This window comes from Myripristis murdjan, chromosome 8 (assembly GCF_902150065.1).
Source record: "Myripristis murdjan chromosome 8, fMyrMur1.1, whole genome shotgun sequence".
NCBI lineage: Eukaryota > Metazoa > Chordata > Actinopteri > Holocentriformes > Holocentridae > Myripristis > Myripristis murdjan.
The window spans coordinates 35306182-35326181 of NC_043987.1; the positions used below are offsets into that span (position 1 = coordinate 35306182).

General features: G+C 49.3%; 1 protein-coding gene across 1 annotated transcript in view; it reads right to left on the minus strand.

Annotated features, from left to right (window-relative positions):
* LOC115363729 (histone deacetylase 5-like) overlaps positions 1-19672 on the minus strand; it is a 21862-nt gene extending 2190 nt beyond the window's left edge. The window contains exons 1-6 of the mRNA XM_030057997.1: positions 19362-19672; positions 7514-7698; positions 5959-6357; positions 5251-5395; positions 2487-2592; positions 2008-2138 (exon numbers count right to left, since the gene is read on the minus strand). Coding sequence (XP_029913857.1) covers positions 2008-2138; positions 2487-2592; positions 5251-5395; positions 5959-6357; positions 7514-7698; positions 19362-19515 — 1120 coding nt within the window. The 5' untranslated portion in view covers positions 19516-19672. The remainder of the gene's footprint in view (positions 1-2007; positions 2139-2486; positions 2593-5250; positions 5396-5958; positions 6358-7513; positions 7699-19361) is intronic.
* Positions 19673-20000: the final 328 nt, after the last annotated feature.

Here is a 20000-nt window from a genome sequence, read left to right on the forward strand (position 1 = left end):
TATTGATGCACTAAGTTCACCTCTGAAGGTGATCTGACCTATTTTCTATTGTACTGAACAAGAAACTGCGAAGAGACTGCATTTACCATAATGCATTGCAGCTAAACCAGGAAGTGACATTTAGATTTGCCACAAATTGTGTTTGTTGTAATACAGTTTCAGTGTTGAACAGATGAGAACGCCAAGTGAAAAGCTCCTGTGTGTTTTGTATTCGTCCCATGTTTCCCCATAAAGCTCCGTCCTGTCAGGTCACGCTGAAGGTCGTGTTCACCGGCTGAAGAAAAGGTTTCCCCAAAACAGGAAACACGTTGTTTTCCCTGCAGCTGCCCCCTGCTGGGCGGCGGCTGCAGCGGGACGGGCGGCGGTCAGGGTCTTGTCTCTGTCGGCGTCACCAGGCTGTCACCTCCCAGCATGCACTGGGGCGGCCGCGTGTGAAGCTGACGGGACGAGGACCGTCACCTCCGAGGCCGTGGAGGTTTGCCCCCTCCAGGCTGGGAGAGTTACTGCCCCCGGTGGACAGTTCAAGTATCTCAGGTCTGCTTGACGGCAAAGCTCTCCATTTACCTGTTGCTCTCGGCTCCTCACCTGTGGTGTCACCTACTGTGTCACCTGTCATGTCACCTGCGGTGTCACCTGTCATGTCACCTGCGGTGTCACCTGTGGCCAGGTGCGCTGAGTCGTGAGGATCTGAGCCTCTGAGGGGAGTTTTCTCTGTGGGATGGGCTCACCTGGAGGGCGGGGCTCAGGTTGTTGAGGCGCCTGGTTAGGAGGCATCCTAACGAGACTCGACCTTTTTAAAACATGAGTTACGTCCGCTCTGTCCCTCAGGTGAGCAACAGCCAGCACAGGAAATGAAAACAGGCAGGTGTGTGTGGCTGGCTCAGGACAGGGGAAGCTCAACCCAACTTCAGCCAAATGAGCAAAAATCAACAAAAAATCCCTTGTCTCTGTCTGTCATTAGCCCCGCCCACAGCCCTGTCTTTAGCCCCGCCCACAGCTCTGCCGTTGGCCCCGCCCACAGCTCTGCCTTTAGCCCCGCCCACAGCCCTGCCTTTAGCCCTTCCCACCGCTCTGCCTTTAGCCCCGCCCACAGCTCTGCCTTTAGCTCCGCCCACAGCTCTGCCCTGACTGAACTAAAACTTGAAAATACATCCTTTCTCAAGATAACAGCTGTGTGTGTGTGTGTGTGTGTGTGTGTGTGTGTGTGTGTGTGTGTGTGTGTGTGTGTGTGTGTGTGTGTCTAGGTTTAGGCTGCCTCCACTCTGGTGAGTCATACTGAGTCATCAGAGTGAACACACACACACACACACACACACACACACACACAGTCCACCTCCACATACTTCCATCAAACAGCCAGAGACACATCAGACACACGCACTTCCTGTCTGTCTCACTCACCTGTCTGTCTGTCTCACCTGTCTGTCTGTCAGTCTGTCTCACTCACCTGTCTGTCTCTGTCACCTGTCTGTCTGTCTCACCTGTCAGTCTGTCTCACCTGTCAGTCTGTCTCACCTGTCTGTCTGTCTGTCTCAGCGGTCAGTCTGTCTCACCTGTATGTCTGTCTCACCTGTCAGTCTGTCTCACCTGTCAGTCTGTCTCACCTGTCTGTCTGTCTGTCTCAGCGGTCAGTCTGTCTCACCTGTATGTCTGTCTCACCTGTCAGTTTGTCTCACCTGTCTGTCTCACTCACCTGTCTGTCTCTGTCACCTGTCTGTCTGTCTCACCTGTCAGTCTGTCTCACCTGTCTGTCTGTCTGTCTCAGCGGTCAGTCTGTCTCACCTGTATGTCTGTCTCACCTGTCAGTTTGTCTCACCTGTCTGTCTCACTCACCTGTCTGTCTCACTCACCTGTCTGTCTGTCTCACCTGTCAGTCTGTCTCACCTGTCAGTCTGTCTCACCTGTCAGTTTGTCTCACCTGTCTGTCTGTCTCACCTGTCTGTCTGTCTCACCTGTCAGTCTGTCTCACCTGTCTGTCTGTCTCACCTGTCTGTCTGTCTGTCTCACCTGTCTTGCGGAGTGGGAAGTCGTCTTTGTCGTAGTTGCCCAGCAGGGGGGGCAGTTTGTAGGAGGGGGGGGTTCCAGGTGTGTTTGTCTGAGGAGGAGAGCTCTGCTCCAGAGAGGTGTGATGACTCCCCCTGATACACACACACACACACACACACACACACACACACACACACACACACAGAGAGAGAGAGAGAATAACAGTTATTTGCTGGAGCTCGTCCGTCCTGTTCAGTTCTATTATCAGTTTATGAGAAACTCGCCTGCTGCACTCACTGATTTCCTACATTTCCCAAAATGCCTTGCAACCATCCAGGACAAGCATCCAGCTGCTGTTAAACCAGATACACCAGCTGCAGTGCATTGTGGTCTATGGAGGCTGCAGCAGTGCATTGTGGTCTATGGAGGCTGCAGCAGTGCATTGTGGTCTATGGAGGCTGCAGCAGTGCATTGTGGTCTACTGAGTGTTTTAGCCTCACCAGCACTTCTGACTGAAGGAGTTGTTCAGGGCTGCAGCAGGAGGCTCCTTCTTACTGAGCAGGAACTCCTGCAGCTTCAGCTTCACCTCCGTACTGGCTATGGCACCTGGCACACACACACACACACACACACACACACACACACACACACACACACACACACACACACACACACACACACACACACGGTGAGAACTGATGCTACCTGTGGCAGCAGCAGCATTAGCACTAAGGATTTTAAGGCTTTGACAAATGGAAATAAATTTGCTCTGTTCTGAACTGGTTTTGCTGGTCAGTCGCTGCAGGACGACCACACACCTGCCCAGGTGCCCGCACACCTGCCCAGGTGCCTGCACACCTGCCCAGGTGCCCGCACACCTGCCCAGGTGGCCACAGAAGGCGTCTGTTTTCATTGTGCTCCAAAATAAAAGTAGTGGTAGAGCAGATAATGACAGTCGACTTCACATCAAACAGAAGGAAAAACCCTTCAGAGGTTACAGGCCTTCAGACGAGCACTTAGCAGGAGAAGTACTTGCAGTACTACTAGTAGCAGTACTTGCAGTAGTACTTGCAGTAGCAGTACTAGCAGCAATATTGCAGTAGCGGTACTTGCAGTAGCAGTACTAGCAGTACGTACTCTCTTTGCCCTTCTCCTTGTTCATCAGCAGCAGTACTTGCAGTAGCAGTACTAGCAGCAGTACTAGCAGCAGTACTTGCAGTAGCAGTACTTACAGTAGCAGTACTTGCAGTAGCAGTACTAGCAGTACGTACTCTCTTTGACCTTGTCCTTGTTCCTCAGCAGCAGTACTAGCAGCAGTACTAGCAGCAGCAGTACTAGCAGCAGTACTTACAGTAGCAGTACTAGCAGCAGCAGTACTTGCAGCAGTACCTGCAGCAGCAGTACTAGAAGCAGCAGTACTTGCAGTACGTACTCTTTGCCCTTCTCCTTGTTCCTCAGCAGCAGTACTAGCAGCAGTACCTGCAGTAGCAGTACTTGCAGTAGCAGTACTAGCAGTAGCAGTACTAGCAGTACGTACTCTCTTTGCCCTTTTCCTTGTTCCTCAGTAGCAGTACTAGTAGCAGTGCTAGCAGCAGTACTAGCAGTAGCAGTACTAGCAGTACGTACTCTCTTTGCCCTTCTCCTTGTTCCTCAGCAGCAGTACTAGCAGCAGTACTTGCAGTAGCAGTACTAGCAGTACGTACTCTCTTTGCCCTTCTCCTTGTTGCTCAGCAGCAGTACTAGCAGCAGTACTTGCAGTAGCAGTACTAGCAGTAGCAGTATTAGCAGTACGTACTCTCTTTGCCCTTCTCCTAGTTCCTCAGCAGGAGTACCTGTAGTAGCAGTACTAGTAGCAGTACTTGCAGCAACAGTACTAGCAGTACGTACTCTCTTTGCACCTTCTCCTTGTTCCTCAGCAGCAGTACTTGCAGTAGCAGTACTAGCAGTACGTACTCTCTTTGCCCTTCTCCTTGTTCCTTAGTAGAAGTACTAGCAGCAGTACTTGCAGTAGCAGTACCTGCAGTAGCAGTACTAGCAGTACGTACTCTCTTTGCCCTTCTCCTTGTTCCTTAGCAGCAGTACTAGCAGCAGTACTTGCAGTAGCAGCACTAGCAGTAGCAGTACTTGCAGTACGTACTCTCTTTGCCCTTCTCCTTGTTCCTCAGCAGCAGTACTAGCAGCAGTACTTGCACTAGCAGTACCTGCAGTAGCAGTACTAGCAGTACGTACTCTCTTTGCCCTTCTCCTTGTTCCTCAGCAGCAGTACTAGCAGCAGTACTTGCAGTAGCAGTACTTGCAGTAGCAGTACTAGCAGTACGTACTCTCTTTGCCCTTCTCCTTGTTCCTCAGCAGCAGTACCTGCAGTAGCAGTACTAGCAGTACGTACTGTCTTTGCCCTTCTCCTTGTTCCTTAGAAGCAGTACTTGCAGTAGCAGTACTTGCAGTAGCAGTACTAGCAGTACAAACTCTCTTTGCCCGTCTCCTTGTTCTTCAGCAGCAGTACTAGCAGCAGTACTTGCAGTAGCAGTACTAGCAGTAGCAGTACTAGCAGTACGTACTCTCTTTGCCCTTCTCCTTGTTCCTCAGTAGCGGTACTAGCAGCAGTACTTGCAGTAGCAGTACTAGCAGTAGCAGTACTACCAGTACGTACTCTCTTTGCCCTTCTCCTTGTTCCTCAGCAGCAGTACTTCCAGCAGCAGTACTTGCAGCAGCAGTACTTGCAGTAGCAGTACTAGCAGTAGCAGTACTTGCAGTACGTACTCTCTTTGCCCTTCTCCTTGTTCCTCAGCAGCAGTACTTGCAGCAGCAGTACTTGCAGCAGCAGTATTTGCAGTAGCAGTACTAGCAGTAGCAGTACTAGCAGTACGTACTCTCTTTGCCCTTCTCCTTGTTCCTCAGCAGCAGTACTTGCAGTAGCAGTACTAGCAGTAGCAGTACTTGCAGTACGTACTCTCTTTGCCCTTCTCCTTGTTCCTCAGCAGCAGTACTTGCAGTAGCAGTACTAGCAGTAGCAGTACTTGCAGTACGTACTCTCTTTGCCCTTCTCCTTGTTCCTCAGCAGCAGTTCTTGCAGTAGCAGTACTAGCAGTAGCAGTACTAGCAGTACGTACTCTCTTTGCCCTTCTCCTTGTTCCTCAGCAGCAGTACTAGCAGCAGTACTTGCAGTAGCAGTACTAGCAGTACGTACTCTCTTTGCCCTTCTCCTTGTTCCTCAGCAGCAGTACTAGCAGCAGTACTTGCAGTAGCAGTACTAGCAGTACGTACTCTCTTTGCCCTTCTCCTTGTTCCTCAGCAGCAGTAGTTGTTGCTCCAGTCGTTGCTTCTCTTGCTCTTCATGTCGTTGTTGCTCCAGTTTCCTTTTCTGCTCCAACTCCTGCTGCCGCTTCGCCACCAGCAGTTCCTGCTGTTGCTGATCACACACACACGCACACGTGCGTGCGCAAATGCGCACACACAAACAAACACACACACACACACACACACACACACACACACCAAAACCAACAAATAAACCAACTTGTACTGAATTTCCACCTGACTGTCTGACTGTCTGTCTGACTGTCTGACTGTCTGTCTGACTGTCTGACTGTCTGTCTGACTGTCTGACTGACTGACTGACTGTCTGACTGTCTGACTGGATTTGTGATCAAGCTCAGATCCATCAAAATGATTCCTTTTTTTTCTGTACCCTCTCACTCTCTCCATCCCCTCTGGAGAGGGAGACCTCTCCCCTCGGGGTCTGTAGACAGGGAACAGGATGGGAACACAGCAGAGGGGGCAGAGGGGATGGAGAGAGAGAGAGGGGACAGAAAAGAAAGGAATCATTTTGATGGATCTGAGCTTGATCACAAATCCAGTCACAAATTACTGATGATGCAGGAGATCAGGTGATCATCCAGGACAGACACTAGATCAAGGTGTGAGCAGCTGTCAGCTGAGCGGCCAGGTGTCTGGCCAGGTGTCCGGCCGTACCTTCAGGTGCTCCTGCAGCTGGACCTCGTGCTGCCGCGTCAGCACCTCATGTTGTTTCTGGAACTCGGCAAACAGCAGCTGTTTCTGCAGCTCCTGCTGCTGTTTGAGGAGCAGCAGCTCCTGCTGCAGCTGCTGCTCCCTCAGGCTGGGGTCCACCCCCGCCCCGCCCCCGGACAGGGAGCCCAGCCGGGGCTCCGTCCGCAGGTCCACCGCTCCTCCTCCTCCTCCTCCTCCTCCTGGACCTCCTCCTGGTCCTCCACCTGGGACAGGAGCACAGGACACCGGCTGCTTCACTGATACTCTCCCCCAAAGTTTAGCTTTATTTTCATTGTATTTTTGGATTTCTGTGACTTCTGTAGGGCTGCAGTCAACCAAAGGAAACCTTGGTCGACTAAAGTCCTGAAATTCGACCAAAAGTTGAATACAAAAAAAAAAGGTTACTATTTTTAGATGAATTAACTGGGCAGTGGCCTACCTGCTAGCCTTGTTCGCCTAAATGAATTATAAATAACCATAAACAACTAGTATTTGCAGTATATTAAATCGTATTTGACCTAATTATTTTGCACTGAGTGACACACTGGAGTCGCTCGGCTCTGACACGCTGCATCACATCCACCTGCAGCATCACAGCTTATGATTTCTGAAAACAGTACTATGTCAAGCTGCTGTCGTCGCGGGTGTGTGCAATTATAAAACAATTATTAGACTAAAACTTTGAAACATGCTAATTCTGATATGTTTATACTCCAAACTGATGGAGCGACCTAACGCAGACATGTTAGCTTACCGTTTTAGGTGATATGCCATGTTGGTCGTTGAGCTGTGATACGCAAACTGTTGTTTGCAAAGTTTGCATTCGACTTTTTTTCCATCTATTTTGGTAAAATGCTGCCACACTGATGACGTCTTTGACATGGTAGAGGACTAAATGTTCATTAAACGTTCTTAATTAAGTAAATATTTGGAAAACCAGGCCTCATTTTTCCTTCAGTTCAGAACATACGGGCCTACCTGTCTGTCTCCAGTGGGTTGGGCTAATCCAAAACTGTGAAAACGTTTGGGGGCTGTTCTGAAGACAGACTGTTCCCTGTGAAACAGGCTGTTCTGAAAACACCCCCATCAGCACTTAGTGCCTCACTCCTGATAAAATGAAAATGACAAATAATCGACCAATCAGATTTTGGTCGACCAAGAACGTATCGACCAATAAATCGACCAGTCGACTGACAGACTGCAGCCCTAGACTTGTGAAGAATTTACTTTATAAAGCTGTCCAAACCTCTTACAGATACGGACATGCATCTTGTTTTAATCCTTAAGTTCAGTGAATCTTTCTGCACTAACTGATGAGGACAGGAGATGAGTTTGGTCTCTCCCCGTTTGCTGACGTGGCTCCTGAGCAGATATTCAGGCTGCAGGGCCGACTCCATGTGACGGCTGCTTTCCTGCCAAACCGCCTTCAGCAGATTAACTCTGAAAACGTCAGTGACCATCAGAGGTGGGACACACTCAGCGAGGCCGGGACGCCCCTCACGAGCGACAAATCCCTCACATCACATCTGAAGCCAGGAAAACCCTGGAAACCCGACAAGAGGAGCCTGGAAGCACCGAGACGCAGCGCTCTCCACTTACCACCTCCTCCTCCTCCTCCTCCTCCTCCTCCTCCTCCCTGCTCACTCCCTGCTGCTCCCACTGGGCTCTGCATGCCTGATGGGAGGCTGCTCTTCACCTCCACCACTGCAGGAGACAGAGAGAGAGAGAGAGAGAGAGAGAGAGAGAGAGAGAGAGAGAGAGAGAGAAAGAGAGAGAGAGATTCATTAGTCTGGACAGAGTAGTCATGGAGACAGCAGACTGATAACTGTTACATCATTCAGGGCACACACACACACACACACACACACACTCACACACACAGTTATTCATTCATATTATCGTCAGTGTGAGAAATGCAGTGCAACAAAAAACAATCATAAAGAAATGAGCAGATGGTTTCCAGTAGCTGATTCTACATTATTATATCTCCTCTCTCTCTCTCTCTCTCTCTCTCTCTCTCTCTCACACACACGCACACACACACACATACTCTCTCTCTCTCACACACACACACACACACACACACACACACACACATACACACACACACACAGCTCCTGTTTCATTCAGATGAGGTGTGAGAGCTGAGGAACACAACATCCTGCGGGCTAAAATTAAACAGTGGCCTAGCATTAGCCTAGCATTAGCCTAGCATTAGCCTAGCATTAGCCTAGCATTAGCCACAGAGTGAGCGGGGAAACCTGTTGACGTTTGGAGCCGCTGGGAGGAATCTGATGTTTTCTGGTTGTTTTTTTTTTTTTTTTTTTTTTTTTTTTTGAGGCTGTAAGAAGAGCAGCAGCCTAACCCTAACCCTAGCCGTGCTGCCTTCAGGGGCTCGTCAGGAGGCCGGTGACTCACAGAGCCCCGTCCGGACCGACCCAACCTCCTGCGAGCCGGCAGGACGCAGACCGCCGAGCTGCAGCCCCGTGATGCGTTTGACTCCTGTGTTTTTCATTTCGGCTCACATGAAAGCTGAACTTATTATCATAATTTAGAGTTTCATGCACCTTCAGCTGTGCGCGCATCACGCTCACGGCTGGCCCCGCCCTCAGCCACGCTGTCGGTCTCAAACGACTTTAAGGGCCCACAGTTAAAAAAAAAAAAAAAACGTCCATCCATCCGGTCCAGCTGGTGGCGCTCTCAGTGTGATGCCAGCGGCCCTGACGTGTCCCCGCCCACGCCCATCAGCTCCTCCCGGGCCACACCTAATGGGATACGTGGTCCCCCGAGCTAGGATGTTCTCTCAGCAGGCCTGAAGCGCCTCCACGGGACGTCCCGACTGACCCGTCCCGCTTCAACCGGCTCCTTTCAACATGGAGGAGCAGCGGCTCGGCCTCGCCCTGATGACCCTCGCCCGTCCCGTTCAGTGTCTGTGTGAGCCGCTGAGCCATGCGTCCTGGTCCAGGCTACTTCATGGGAATTGGAGGCTCCAAACCTGGGCAGCTGTGCCACACCTGGCGTCAAACACACACACCTGTGAGCACGGACCATCAGCCGCTCTCCTTTCAGACGCTCGCCACCTCCATCTTGTCCTGGTGGTCCCGAGTCAGAACTCCTGACACCGGAGAGGAACTGAGGACCAAGACCAGAGAGCGACAGGTAAACCAGGAGCTTCGCCTTCTGGCTCAACTCCTCCTTCACCACAACGGTCTGACCGCCGCCCGAGCCACCTGCCAGCCTCACTGCGAACAGGACCCCAGACCCGGAGACCCGAGACCCCAAGACCCGAGACCCCGAGACCCCAGACCCGGAGACCCAAGACCCCAGACCCCGAGACCCCAAGACCCGAGACCCTGAGACCCCGAGACCCCGAGACCCCGAGACCTCGAGACCCCGAGACCCCAAGACCCGAGACCCCAAGACCCCGAGACCCTGAGACCCTGAGACCCGAGACCCCCCCACCTCAGAGAGAGAAGCTCCTCCTCCCAGCGGGGAGCCGAGACCTCGGACGCACAGCCTCTGATCTGAGGACAAACTGACCTGAGGACAAACTGACCTGAGGCCAGCTCGTGTTCAGTGGCCTGCTGAGCGCGAGGCGGCGCTCTGGCCGGCAGTGGCAGGTGAAGCCAGTGCAGCGCGGCGGCGCCCCCCGGAGGGGAACATCTGCACTCCTGAAAAACAAAGTTTCCAACGTCGAACTTTCACAGGATTTTCATTCAGTTCCTGACAAGAGCGGCAAGTCAGTGCCTTGCTCAAGGGCACTTCAACTTGGCTGGGCATGTGTGTGTGTGTGTGAGTGTGTGAGTGTGTGTGTGTGTGTGTGTGTGTGTGTGTGTGTGTGTGTATCTCTCTCTATAAGCTCTTCTGTAGATTCAGCAGCTCTCAGATCGGAAGCTCAGAATCAGCTTAGCTGCTCCAATCAGCTTACACTGATCACTGAGCCAGGTGTGTGTGTGTGTGTGTGTGTGTGTGTGTGTGTGAGACTGTGTGTGTGTGTGAGACTGTGTGTGTGTGTCAGACTGTGTGTGTGTGTGTGTGTGATTCCACAGTTAGCTGACCCCGGCTGACCTGCCATTGGGTCAGGTTACTTCCTGGAAGTCACGCTGCACTTCCTGTCCACAGGCCAGAGAGTAAATCCCATTAGGCCTCGCTGGCTGTGACCTTTGACCTCTACGTGTGGCCAAGGCTTCGCTGGGACAGGAATTGAAACGGGTGACCTCGTCTCCCCGGCGACGCCCACTCTCTTCCATCCTCAGACCATCCCATCAGGGAGCTGAGCCAATCAAACGCCAGCGTACCGACGAGGCCACGCCCCCTCCAGCCCTGCCCTGCCCTTTGACCCCTGGCCTGTGTCAATCATCATCTTCCTGCTCATTCCTGTTAGCATTCCTCATTCAAATCAATGGTTACAGCTAGCAGCAAGCTAACCGCGGCACAGCAGCTTCCAGGAGCACTCGTCCAATCTGTAAACTCCTCGTAGAGCGCTCAGATCAAAACATCGTGCTCAGATTAAAACATCGCGCTCAGGTTAAAACATCATGCTCAGATTAAAACATCGCGCTCAGATTAAAACATCGTGCTCAGATCAAAACATCGTGCTCAGATTAAAACATCGCGCTCAGATTAAAACATCGTGCTCAGGTTAAAACATCGTGCTCAGATTAAAACACCGTGCTCAGATTAAAACAAGAGCTATCAACACCAAAAAACTACCAGAATGACGGGAAAAATGGCAAAAATAAATACATTTTGAAAAAGGAAAATTAAAAGAAAATTTGCAAAGAAAAAAGAAAATTAGTAAAAAAAAACAAAAAAAAACAACAACAACAAAAAACAAACAACAAAAAAACAACTATCTGTTATTTGCAAAAGAAAAACTACTGACACCTGGCAACAGCTAACAGCTAGCTAACAGCTAACAGCTAGCTAACAGCTAACAGCTAACAGCTAGCTAACAGCTAACAGTAAACAAGACGCCGCCCTCCAGCTGTGATGTCATCGCGGCGCTGCGGTGAACTCGGGTTGGCTCTCTGGCATGAGGCCAATTCCATACATATCCAGATACACGGGTTACCACTCGATTCAGAAACGATATATTTTTAATATATTTTTGAACGATTTGATACGGTGTAAAAACAACAGGATAGTTAACATCTGTCGATGTCGACGTTCATCATAAAGAAGCCAGTTCTATAGAATGACATGGCACTGTCAGAAATAAACAACAACTAAATCCCATGTCAGTGTTTTCATTTTTAGACATGGACAAAAAAAAAGACTTGCTGAACGAACATCATTTTGTTGGATGGGATCAGAAAATAAAATGTAGATATAAAAAAACAGAACATAATTCACTATATCAATAAATAAACAGTGCAAAGCCGCTCCAAACATGACAAAGATCCTGTGGCTCAAATTGTCATTAGTGGCAAATATGAGTCCAGGAAAACAGAAGTAAACATCAAACACTGTTTTCACGGCTCAAACTGGTGTCACTGCTGCTGGCAAAAATATTTACAGCCTATTTGTTTTTTTTGTTTTTTGTTTGTTTTTCGTTGTCAGTCATGTTACTGTAGTTATGCGGTGAGTTTCGGGTTGGGAGCGTAACGTTACAGAGCGAGAGAGTCGTGTCGTTGTTTCAGAGATGAAAACTGTGAAGCCTCAGGCCAGGGGGGCCGTACATGGGGGAAAAGTTAGGACACTTCCAGGGGCCCTTGCTTGACGGGGGCCCCAAAAAACAGGTAAAAACAAATATAAAATTATTAAACCATCATCAAGTAAATAGTTGTTGTTTTTTTTCCATCGCTGCTGACCCTGCTGAGAGCGCCTCCCGGAGGCCGCTCACGGAGCACACCCACACGCCTTGTGTGAAGCGGCCATGCTGTGCTTTTCAAAATAAAAGTCTGTTTTGGGGGGGCGGGGCTTCACCGTCAGTTACAGACACACCTTTAATCAGGTAACCCCGTTGTCATGGAAACACAAATGAGCTGAGCTGCTACATCGAACCGAGCAGAGCCAGGCCAGCGTGTGTGTGTGTGTGTGTGTGTGTGTGTGTGTGCGTGTGTGTGTGTGTGTGTGTGTGTGTGTGTGAGTGTGTGTGTGTGCGAGGTGGGAGGTCCCACACAGGAGGGGATTGAAGGACAACCGTTAGCAACACACACACACAGTTTGCTGCTCAGACAAAAGGTCAGTTAAAAACTGCAATACAGAGATGCGTGTGTGTGTGTGTGTGTGTGTGTGTGTGTGTGTGTGTGTGTGAGTGTGTGTGTGTGTGTGTAGCCACTCAGGTCTAAATTACCTAAACAAACATTCTGGTATTTCACAGTGACGCACGTGTCTCCCTGCACTACAACACACATACTGTCCCTGTGTGTGTGTGTGTGTGTGTGTGTGAGAGAGAGAGAGAAAGTGTGTGTGTGAGTGTGTGTGTGTGTGTGTGTTTCAGTCCGTTTGGACAGAGAGCAGCATTCCACAGCAGCCAGCGTCTGACGTCAATCTGTAGACATTTATAGTCTGGTAAACACACACACACACACACGCACACACACACACACACACACACACACACACACACACACACACACACACACACACACACACACCAACCTACAGTCTGACAAAGGGGAGGGGCAGCAGCAGCACTTCAGCCAATCATATCTTTCCTAAACCACCACAGACAGTAATTCACACAGCAGGGTGTGTGTGTGTGTGTGTGAGTGTGTGTGTGTGTGAGTGTGTGTGTGAGTGTGTGTGTGTGCAGGAGGTTTTTCTTCAGGTAAAGAGTGAGACACAAAATGTTCAGATATTTCTCAGCAGGATGAAGCTGTGTGTTGTGTTTGTGATCAGGCAGCGCTGAGACGCCCGCAGCCCCACAGGACCCCGAGCCGCTGTCACCATGACGACGCTTTCAGATCGGCCCCGCCTCCTGAAAATCACCTTCCTGTCCAGCTGACACCTGAGCTGTCACCGTCACGTCACGCACGTCAACAACTCATCGCCACGTCCTCCACAGTTAGCTGCTAGCTGCTGCTAGCGGTTAGCTGCTAGCGGTTAGCTGTTAGCGATAGCAGCTGTTAGCGATAGCAGCTGTTAGCGGTTAGCTGGTAGCTGTTAGTTAGCGGTTAGCTGTAACCTGTTAGCAGGTGAGCTGTTGGTCAGGTAACTGCTAATAATTTTTTGCAAATTCCAGGTAGTATTTTGCAAATACTTTGCTAAATTTTCTAGTAATGTTCCTTTTTAAAAATTTGTTTATGTTTTGCAAATTTCTTTACTAATTTTTTGGTCATTTTTTTGTGAATTTTTAAATCAGGTTTTCCCCGTCTTGTTTCCAAAGAGAGGCTTCAGAGGGTTGGTGGACTCGAGGCTGCGATGTGTTTCGGTTCTGTTTGTTTACAGTGTGTGAGGGTCAGCGCATCATGAAGCTGCTCTCATGGTCAGTTATGGGCCGGAAGTTGTTGCAGCAGTTTTCATGTTGATGTCATTTGTTAATCAGACGACTGGAGAATGAAGGGAAACGGTCCAGATCCTCCAGCAGGCCCTGAGGAACGCCTCAGGAACTCTCAGGCTGCGGTTTGGACCATGTGGAGGTTTCTGTTGAGCGCTGTGTTGTGGAAACGGGTCAGAAAGCCTTCACTGTCAGTCCAGCTGGAGCAGCAGAACTCCTCTGAACGGCCTCGCTCTCTAGTTTGATGAGGCTGTGATTCTCCTGGAGGTCACTAGAGGGCGTTTTACACGGCGACGTCCAGTTTGACAAAATGCTCTTTGAAAACAGCCTGGCTGCTTTTTAGCCAAACTTTGCAGCGACATTGCTGGCGCCCGTCTCGCGGCCCGTCTCGCGGCAGAGGGGGGGTCTGGTCGCCCCTGCAGCCCCTGCAGCCTTTGACACACAGGAGGCCAGCCGCCATCACTGAGGGCTTAAGCACCAACCAGAGCTCAGTAGAAAATCAATAATCTATCAATAATAACTGAGCAGCACGTTGTCGTCCTGTTTGATGTCAATGTCAATGTCAGCTTTATTTGTTTAGCACATCTAAAACAGCCAGTGGCCTACCAAAGTGCTTTACAGTAAAGAAGCAGAAGCAATAAAAGCAACAGCTAGCAATAAAAACAAAAAAGACATGTAACGTATAAAAGACATAAAAAACAACAACATAAAAGTATGATAAATAAAAGCCCCAAAAAGTCATTATACTCTGCCAAAAGCTAAAGTGAACAAGTGCGTCTTCAGTTGGGCTTTAAAAGTTGAGAGACTATTCACAGTACGCACACTGAGGGGTAGGGCATTCCACAAAGAGGGAGCTGCAACCGCAAACGCTCGATCCCCTCTGGATTTTAAAAAGGATCGAGGCACGTCTAAGACCACTTGGTTAGCAGACCTGAGGGCTCTGGAGGGCTGGTGCAATTTAACAAGGTCAGACAGGTACTCCAGCCCATTCAGAGATTTAAAAACAAATAAAAGAATCTTAAAATCGATCCTGTACCTAACTGGGAGCCAGTGCAGAGAAGAGAGCACTGGGGTTATGTGCTCACGCTTCTTAGTGCCAGTTAGGAGGCGAGCTGCCGCGTTCTGAACGAGCTGCAGGCGGTTGAGCTCAGACTGGTCAATGCCAAAATACAGTGAATTGCAGTAATCTAAGCGAGATGTAATAAAAGAATGGATTACTATTTAAAGGTCTCTCTGGTTGAGATATGGTTTAATCTTAGCTAAAAGCCTCAGTTGAAAGAAGCTGGACTTGACCACAGCACTGACCTGCTTGTCCAGTTTGAAAACACCATCAATAATAAAACCAAGATTCCTGGCATGGAATTTTATGTACGGTGCAAGCGGGCTGAGGGAGCTGGCAAGGACCTGAACCAGGTCAGGGCGGCCAAACAGGACAACCTCTGTTTTGTTTTCGTTTAATTTTAAGAAGTTTAGGTCCATCCATGTTTTTACGTCATTCATGCAGTTCAGCACAGCCTGAAGAGAGTCTTTAGTAGGTGTCTTCACCGGCAAATACACCTGCACATCATCTGCAAAGCAATGAAAGGGAATACCATGCTTCCTAAAAATGGACCCCAGGGGTAGCAAATAGAGGGAGAACAGTAGAGGGCCCAGAACTGACCCCTGGGGGACGCCGCATGTCAGAGGGGCCACAGAGGAGGAAAGCTGGCCCATGTGCACAGAGAAAGATCTCTCAGAAAGGTATGATCTGAACCAACTCAAAACAGTGCCTTTGATGCCAACACAGTGCTCAAGGCGCGATAGGAGGATTGAGTGATCCACTGTATTAAACACCGCTGTCAGGTCAAGGAGAATTAGAACGACACAGTAACCAGAGTCAAGATTTAACAAAAGATCATTAAAAACCTTTAAAAGAGCAGTTTCGGTGCTGTGAAGACACTTAAAACCAGACTGAAACAATTCAGAAACATTGGTCCTCTGTCAAAATTCTTGGAGTTGGTTAAAAACGACTTTCTCTAAAACCTTGGAAATAAAAGGAAGTTTAGAAATAGGCCTAAAATTAGACAAAACCAAGGGATTCAGTTTTTTCTTTTTCAAGAGGGGCTGCACTGTGGCATGTTTGAAGGAAGATGGAACACATCCAGAGCTGAGACACTGATTTAAAAGAAGCAAAATAAAAGACTGAACTGAGGTGAAAACTTCCTTAAACAGGCGGGATGGGATGCTGTCAGAGGGACAGTTAGCAGGACGTAAATGTTTCACTATTTCAGTGACTGTGGAGAGAGTAACAGCCTCAAACTGCTGAAAGACCGCAGAGCCTGCTGTAGGAACTGAGGGGTCCTGAACAGACTGAGTTAACGGGGGCCTAAGGACAGCAATCTTATTAATAAAAAACTGCAGAAAATCCTCACACAACAAAGAAGAAGGCTCAACACAAGCAGCATCACACGGATTGACAAGAGAATCAAATACATTAAAAAGAACCTGAGGTTTGTGAGCATTAGCAGAAACAAGTGTGGAAAAATATTCCGTTTTTGCAGCTTTCACCACATTCTGATAGGTTAGGAGACAGTCACGGAGGAGATCCCAATTAATTTGTAGCTTGTCCTTCTTCCACTTTCTTTCCGCCTGTCTACATGCACGAGTGGACTCATTCAGCCAAGGCTCAGTCTGTGGCTTAACATGCCTAACAGTCATGGGAGCGATAGAGTCCAAAATCTCAGTGCAGAGTGAATCAAACATAGACCTCCACACATCCACACTAAGATCACCAAGATCATCCAGAGAATACAGGAAAGAGTCTGCAAGGGAGTTGAAGAGTTAAAAACGTGACAGGGAAAATAAAACAGGTTGATGGTCGGAAAAGGGTGTGTGACAGATTTCAGTTATCTGTACATTTAACCCATATGACAATACAAGATCCAAAATGTGGCCCTTGTCATGTGTCGGCTCCCAAACAGACTCCGTGAGATTAAAAGAGTCAGTGAGATTGAGGAAGTCTCTGACCAGAGGCCTAGTCTCACAGCAGACATGCACGTTAAAATCGCCGACAATTAAAAAGTGATCATCTTTCAGAGTGACACCCGTCACAAAGTCTGCAAAGTCCCGAATAAAGTGTTTGTTAAATTTCGGTGGACGATAGACCACCGCACAGAGAACAGTCACGGAGAAGTTTACCTCGAAGAGTTGGAGCTCGAAGGTGCAGCGATTAACAGCTGGAGACTGCCGGCAGTGGAAGGTGGAACTGAATACGGAGCCAGGTTTCCGTTAAAAACATAAAATCCAATTTCCGTGAGGTAAAGAAATCGTTAAGAAAGTTTTGTTGGTGACAGATCTCACATTCCACAAGGCCAACTGAACATGAACGGTGTCAGATGAGGACGGAGCTCGCTCCAGTGAACGGAGATCCTGATGGTTCGCACTGCGTCTCCCGGTGTGAACTCGTCAGCTGGAAGGAGGCAGCAACAGCTGATCAGGTCCAATGACCAGCTGACGCTGTCAAAGCTGCCGACGTCCGGGAGCACCGGTCGGATCCATCGGTCCCTCGTCCTCCGAAGAACGTCCAGAAAATGCGGATCTCTGCAGCGATCAGACACATGGACAGACCTCAGGTGAGCCTTGAGCCGGACCTGGAGGCCTCTGCGTTTCCCACGTCTTCTCCGGCGTCTCTGGGGGACGAGGTGGCGCCTAAGAAACGGCAGGATTTCCTCGAGGCACGCAGGAGAGCTCATCGACTTGTCATGTGTCAGCCGGTCGAAGTAACGTCCGATCTCAAGCAGTTTGACGATCATAGATGACGAGAGATGAAACCTCCTGACGTATCAGGTGAATCACAAAACACACAGCAAACACAGCAGAGCGACAGACGGCCACCCTGCCGCCATCTTGGACTTCACTGCCACGATGAATCTGAACGGGCCTGCCGGACCCCCACTGTGTTTTTATGAAACCCACCAGAGTTCTGGGCAGGACCCGCCCACAGGGGTTAAGGTCAGGGTTCTGATTGGCTGAGGGTTTATGTCGAGCCTGTTTCAGCTGAACGGGCAAAAGGTCGTCACATGTTATGACCAATCACATCGCAGGTGGGCGTGTCTTGCCCAGAACTCTGGTGGGATCCATAATACCAGTGTACGGACATGCTGAAATGTAATTTATGTCTTATTGATATTTTATTGTAACCTCATTATTCTGACTGTGTATTATACATGCGCGTGCACACACACACACACACACAAACACTCACACACACACACACACACACACACACACGCAAACACACACTGCTGCTGGGAGGTATTTCTGGAAACCAAAATTAATCTCTCCCTCTCTCTCTCTCTCTCTCTCTCTCTCTCTCTCTCTCTGTCTCTCTCTCTCTCTCTCTCTCTCTCTCTCTGTCTCTGCTCTCCTCTCCTCTCTCATCTCTCTCTCGCTCTCTCATTCTCATCTCATCTCTCCTCCCTCTCTCTCTCTCTCTCTCTCTCTCTCTCTCTCTCTCTCTCTCTCTCTCTCTCTCCCTCTCTCTCTCTCTCCCTCTCTCTCTCTCGTTGCTGAAGGAAAAGAGGCAGCATGACGTCAGTCCTGCAAAACACTCTAAAAAAAGCCGGAGAGCAGGAGGTAAAAATAGTATAATAGCTGTGTGTGCTTCAGATAAATTAGAAGCTGAGAGAGAGAGGAGCTGGATGCGTTACCATGGAGATGGAGGGCTGGGTCAGTAGTATTATGGGCTGGCAGCTGTAGGTCAGTGGATGATTGTACACCTGGATTGTAGGTTTTTTTTTTTTTTTTTTTTTTTACAAAGATTCAAAGAGCTGAGGCGAAAACATCAAGTCAAAATAACCACTGAGACTTTTTCCTCTTGTTGTGTCGTATCGTGTTGATTTCTAGTGACTTCATTAACGCTGAAAATTAACCCTCTGAAACCTGCGCAAACTGATTTCTATCAAAAACACAGGAGAAAAAAAGGTGAGTAAAAAAGATTTTAAAAACTGACGGCAGCATCACTAAAACAAACAAGAAACTGACTAGAAAATGTGCATTAAAAATAAATTTGAGAAAATTATATGTCTAATGATTAGAATGATCGATTTAAAGGTCAGATCAGTGACGCTCTTTAACATTATCAGCTACTACTCATTTTGCTGAGGACCCCTGGGAACCCCTGAAGGACCCCTGGGGGGCCCCTGAAGGACCCCTGGGGGGCCCGGAGCCCCCAGCAGAGGTGATGGCAGGTCACACACATACAGACACTGACAGCCAGGAGGTCAAAGGTCAGAGGTCTGACAGCCTGATGACACAGGGAACAAATCTTTCTGAGACAGCACAAACACTGTTATTGACACAGAACAAAAAAGGTTCCCTCGGATTTCCAGCCACAGAACATCTGGAGAACCTTCATCGTTTAGAGAGCACCTGGTCAGACCTTCACTCCCTGAACCCAAACAGAGCTGCTGCTGTTCTTCTATCATACTGACAGGAACCCAAAAATGATTTCTAAAGCACCAAAAGCTCAACAGAAAATGTTCTGAAGGTTCTGGAGCATCAAAATCCTTCTTTAGACAACAAATTACCTCAAAAGAAAAAAAAAAATCAACTCAGTCTCTAAAAATCTTTCTACAGATAAAAAAAATAATAAAAACAGGTCTAGAGGAAAGATTGCAGATAGCACCAAAAAAGCATAATTAGAGTTCTTGGCAACAGAACATCTGGAGCACCTTTTTTTTAATATTGACAGAAACCAAAAATGGTTTCTAAAGCAAAAGCTCAACAGAAAACGCTCTGAACAGAACCGAGTCTCTACGATGCACAGTTCCCCTGCCTTCCCTCCACAAACCTGTGAGGCAGGGAGTGTTTTTTTTTTTTTAATGTTTTCATCCTAACCTTTAGGACCCCCTCCCCGCTCCCCCCCTCCCCAGAGATGACTCACCGGCGGTGGGCATGGCGGCGCCGGAGCCCCTGCTGCTGCTCAGGAGCTCCAGCGGCTGGTGTCCGTCTGCGTTGGCGGAGGAGAAGCAGGACTCTGTCTCGTAGATGGTCTGCAACATGGCGCACAACCCTGACACGGTGGGGCGCAATAGCATGCCAAGACCAGAAGGGGGCGCTCTGCTCTGTCACAGAAACACCACTCACTTCCTCCTCAGGGACGCCGGCATGACTCGGGTCAGAGAGCCGGACGCCACGGGACAGCAGAAGAAGAGTTCCCCTGTTGGAAGCACCGAGACGTGCTTCTTGCTGAGCGCTCTGACCCGACGAAAAAAACTAAAACTTGAGATCCAGTAAAAGTCAGAAGTCCGGAGGACGGGCTGCTCCTTCACAGGACTCGGGGTCGGCGCTGGCTTTCACGTGCAGGGAGCTTCCGGACACCCAGAGCTCCTCTGAATCCACCTCCAACGATCTCCCTCCGCCGCAGCAGCAGAACAAATCCTCCTTTATCTGTCCAGGTTCACGGAGGAGCGGCTCCCCTCCCGAGGCTGGGACGGGACCCGTGCAGCTCCAGAGGCTGCAGGACCTGAGAGAGCGGACGGACGGAAACCTGAGCTGAAGCTCCCGGCTTCTGGGACGCAGC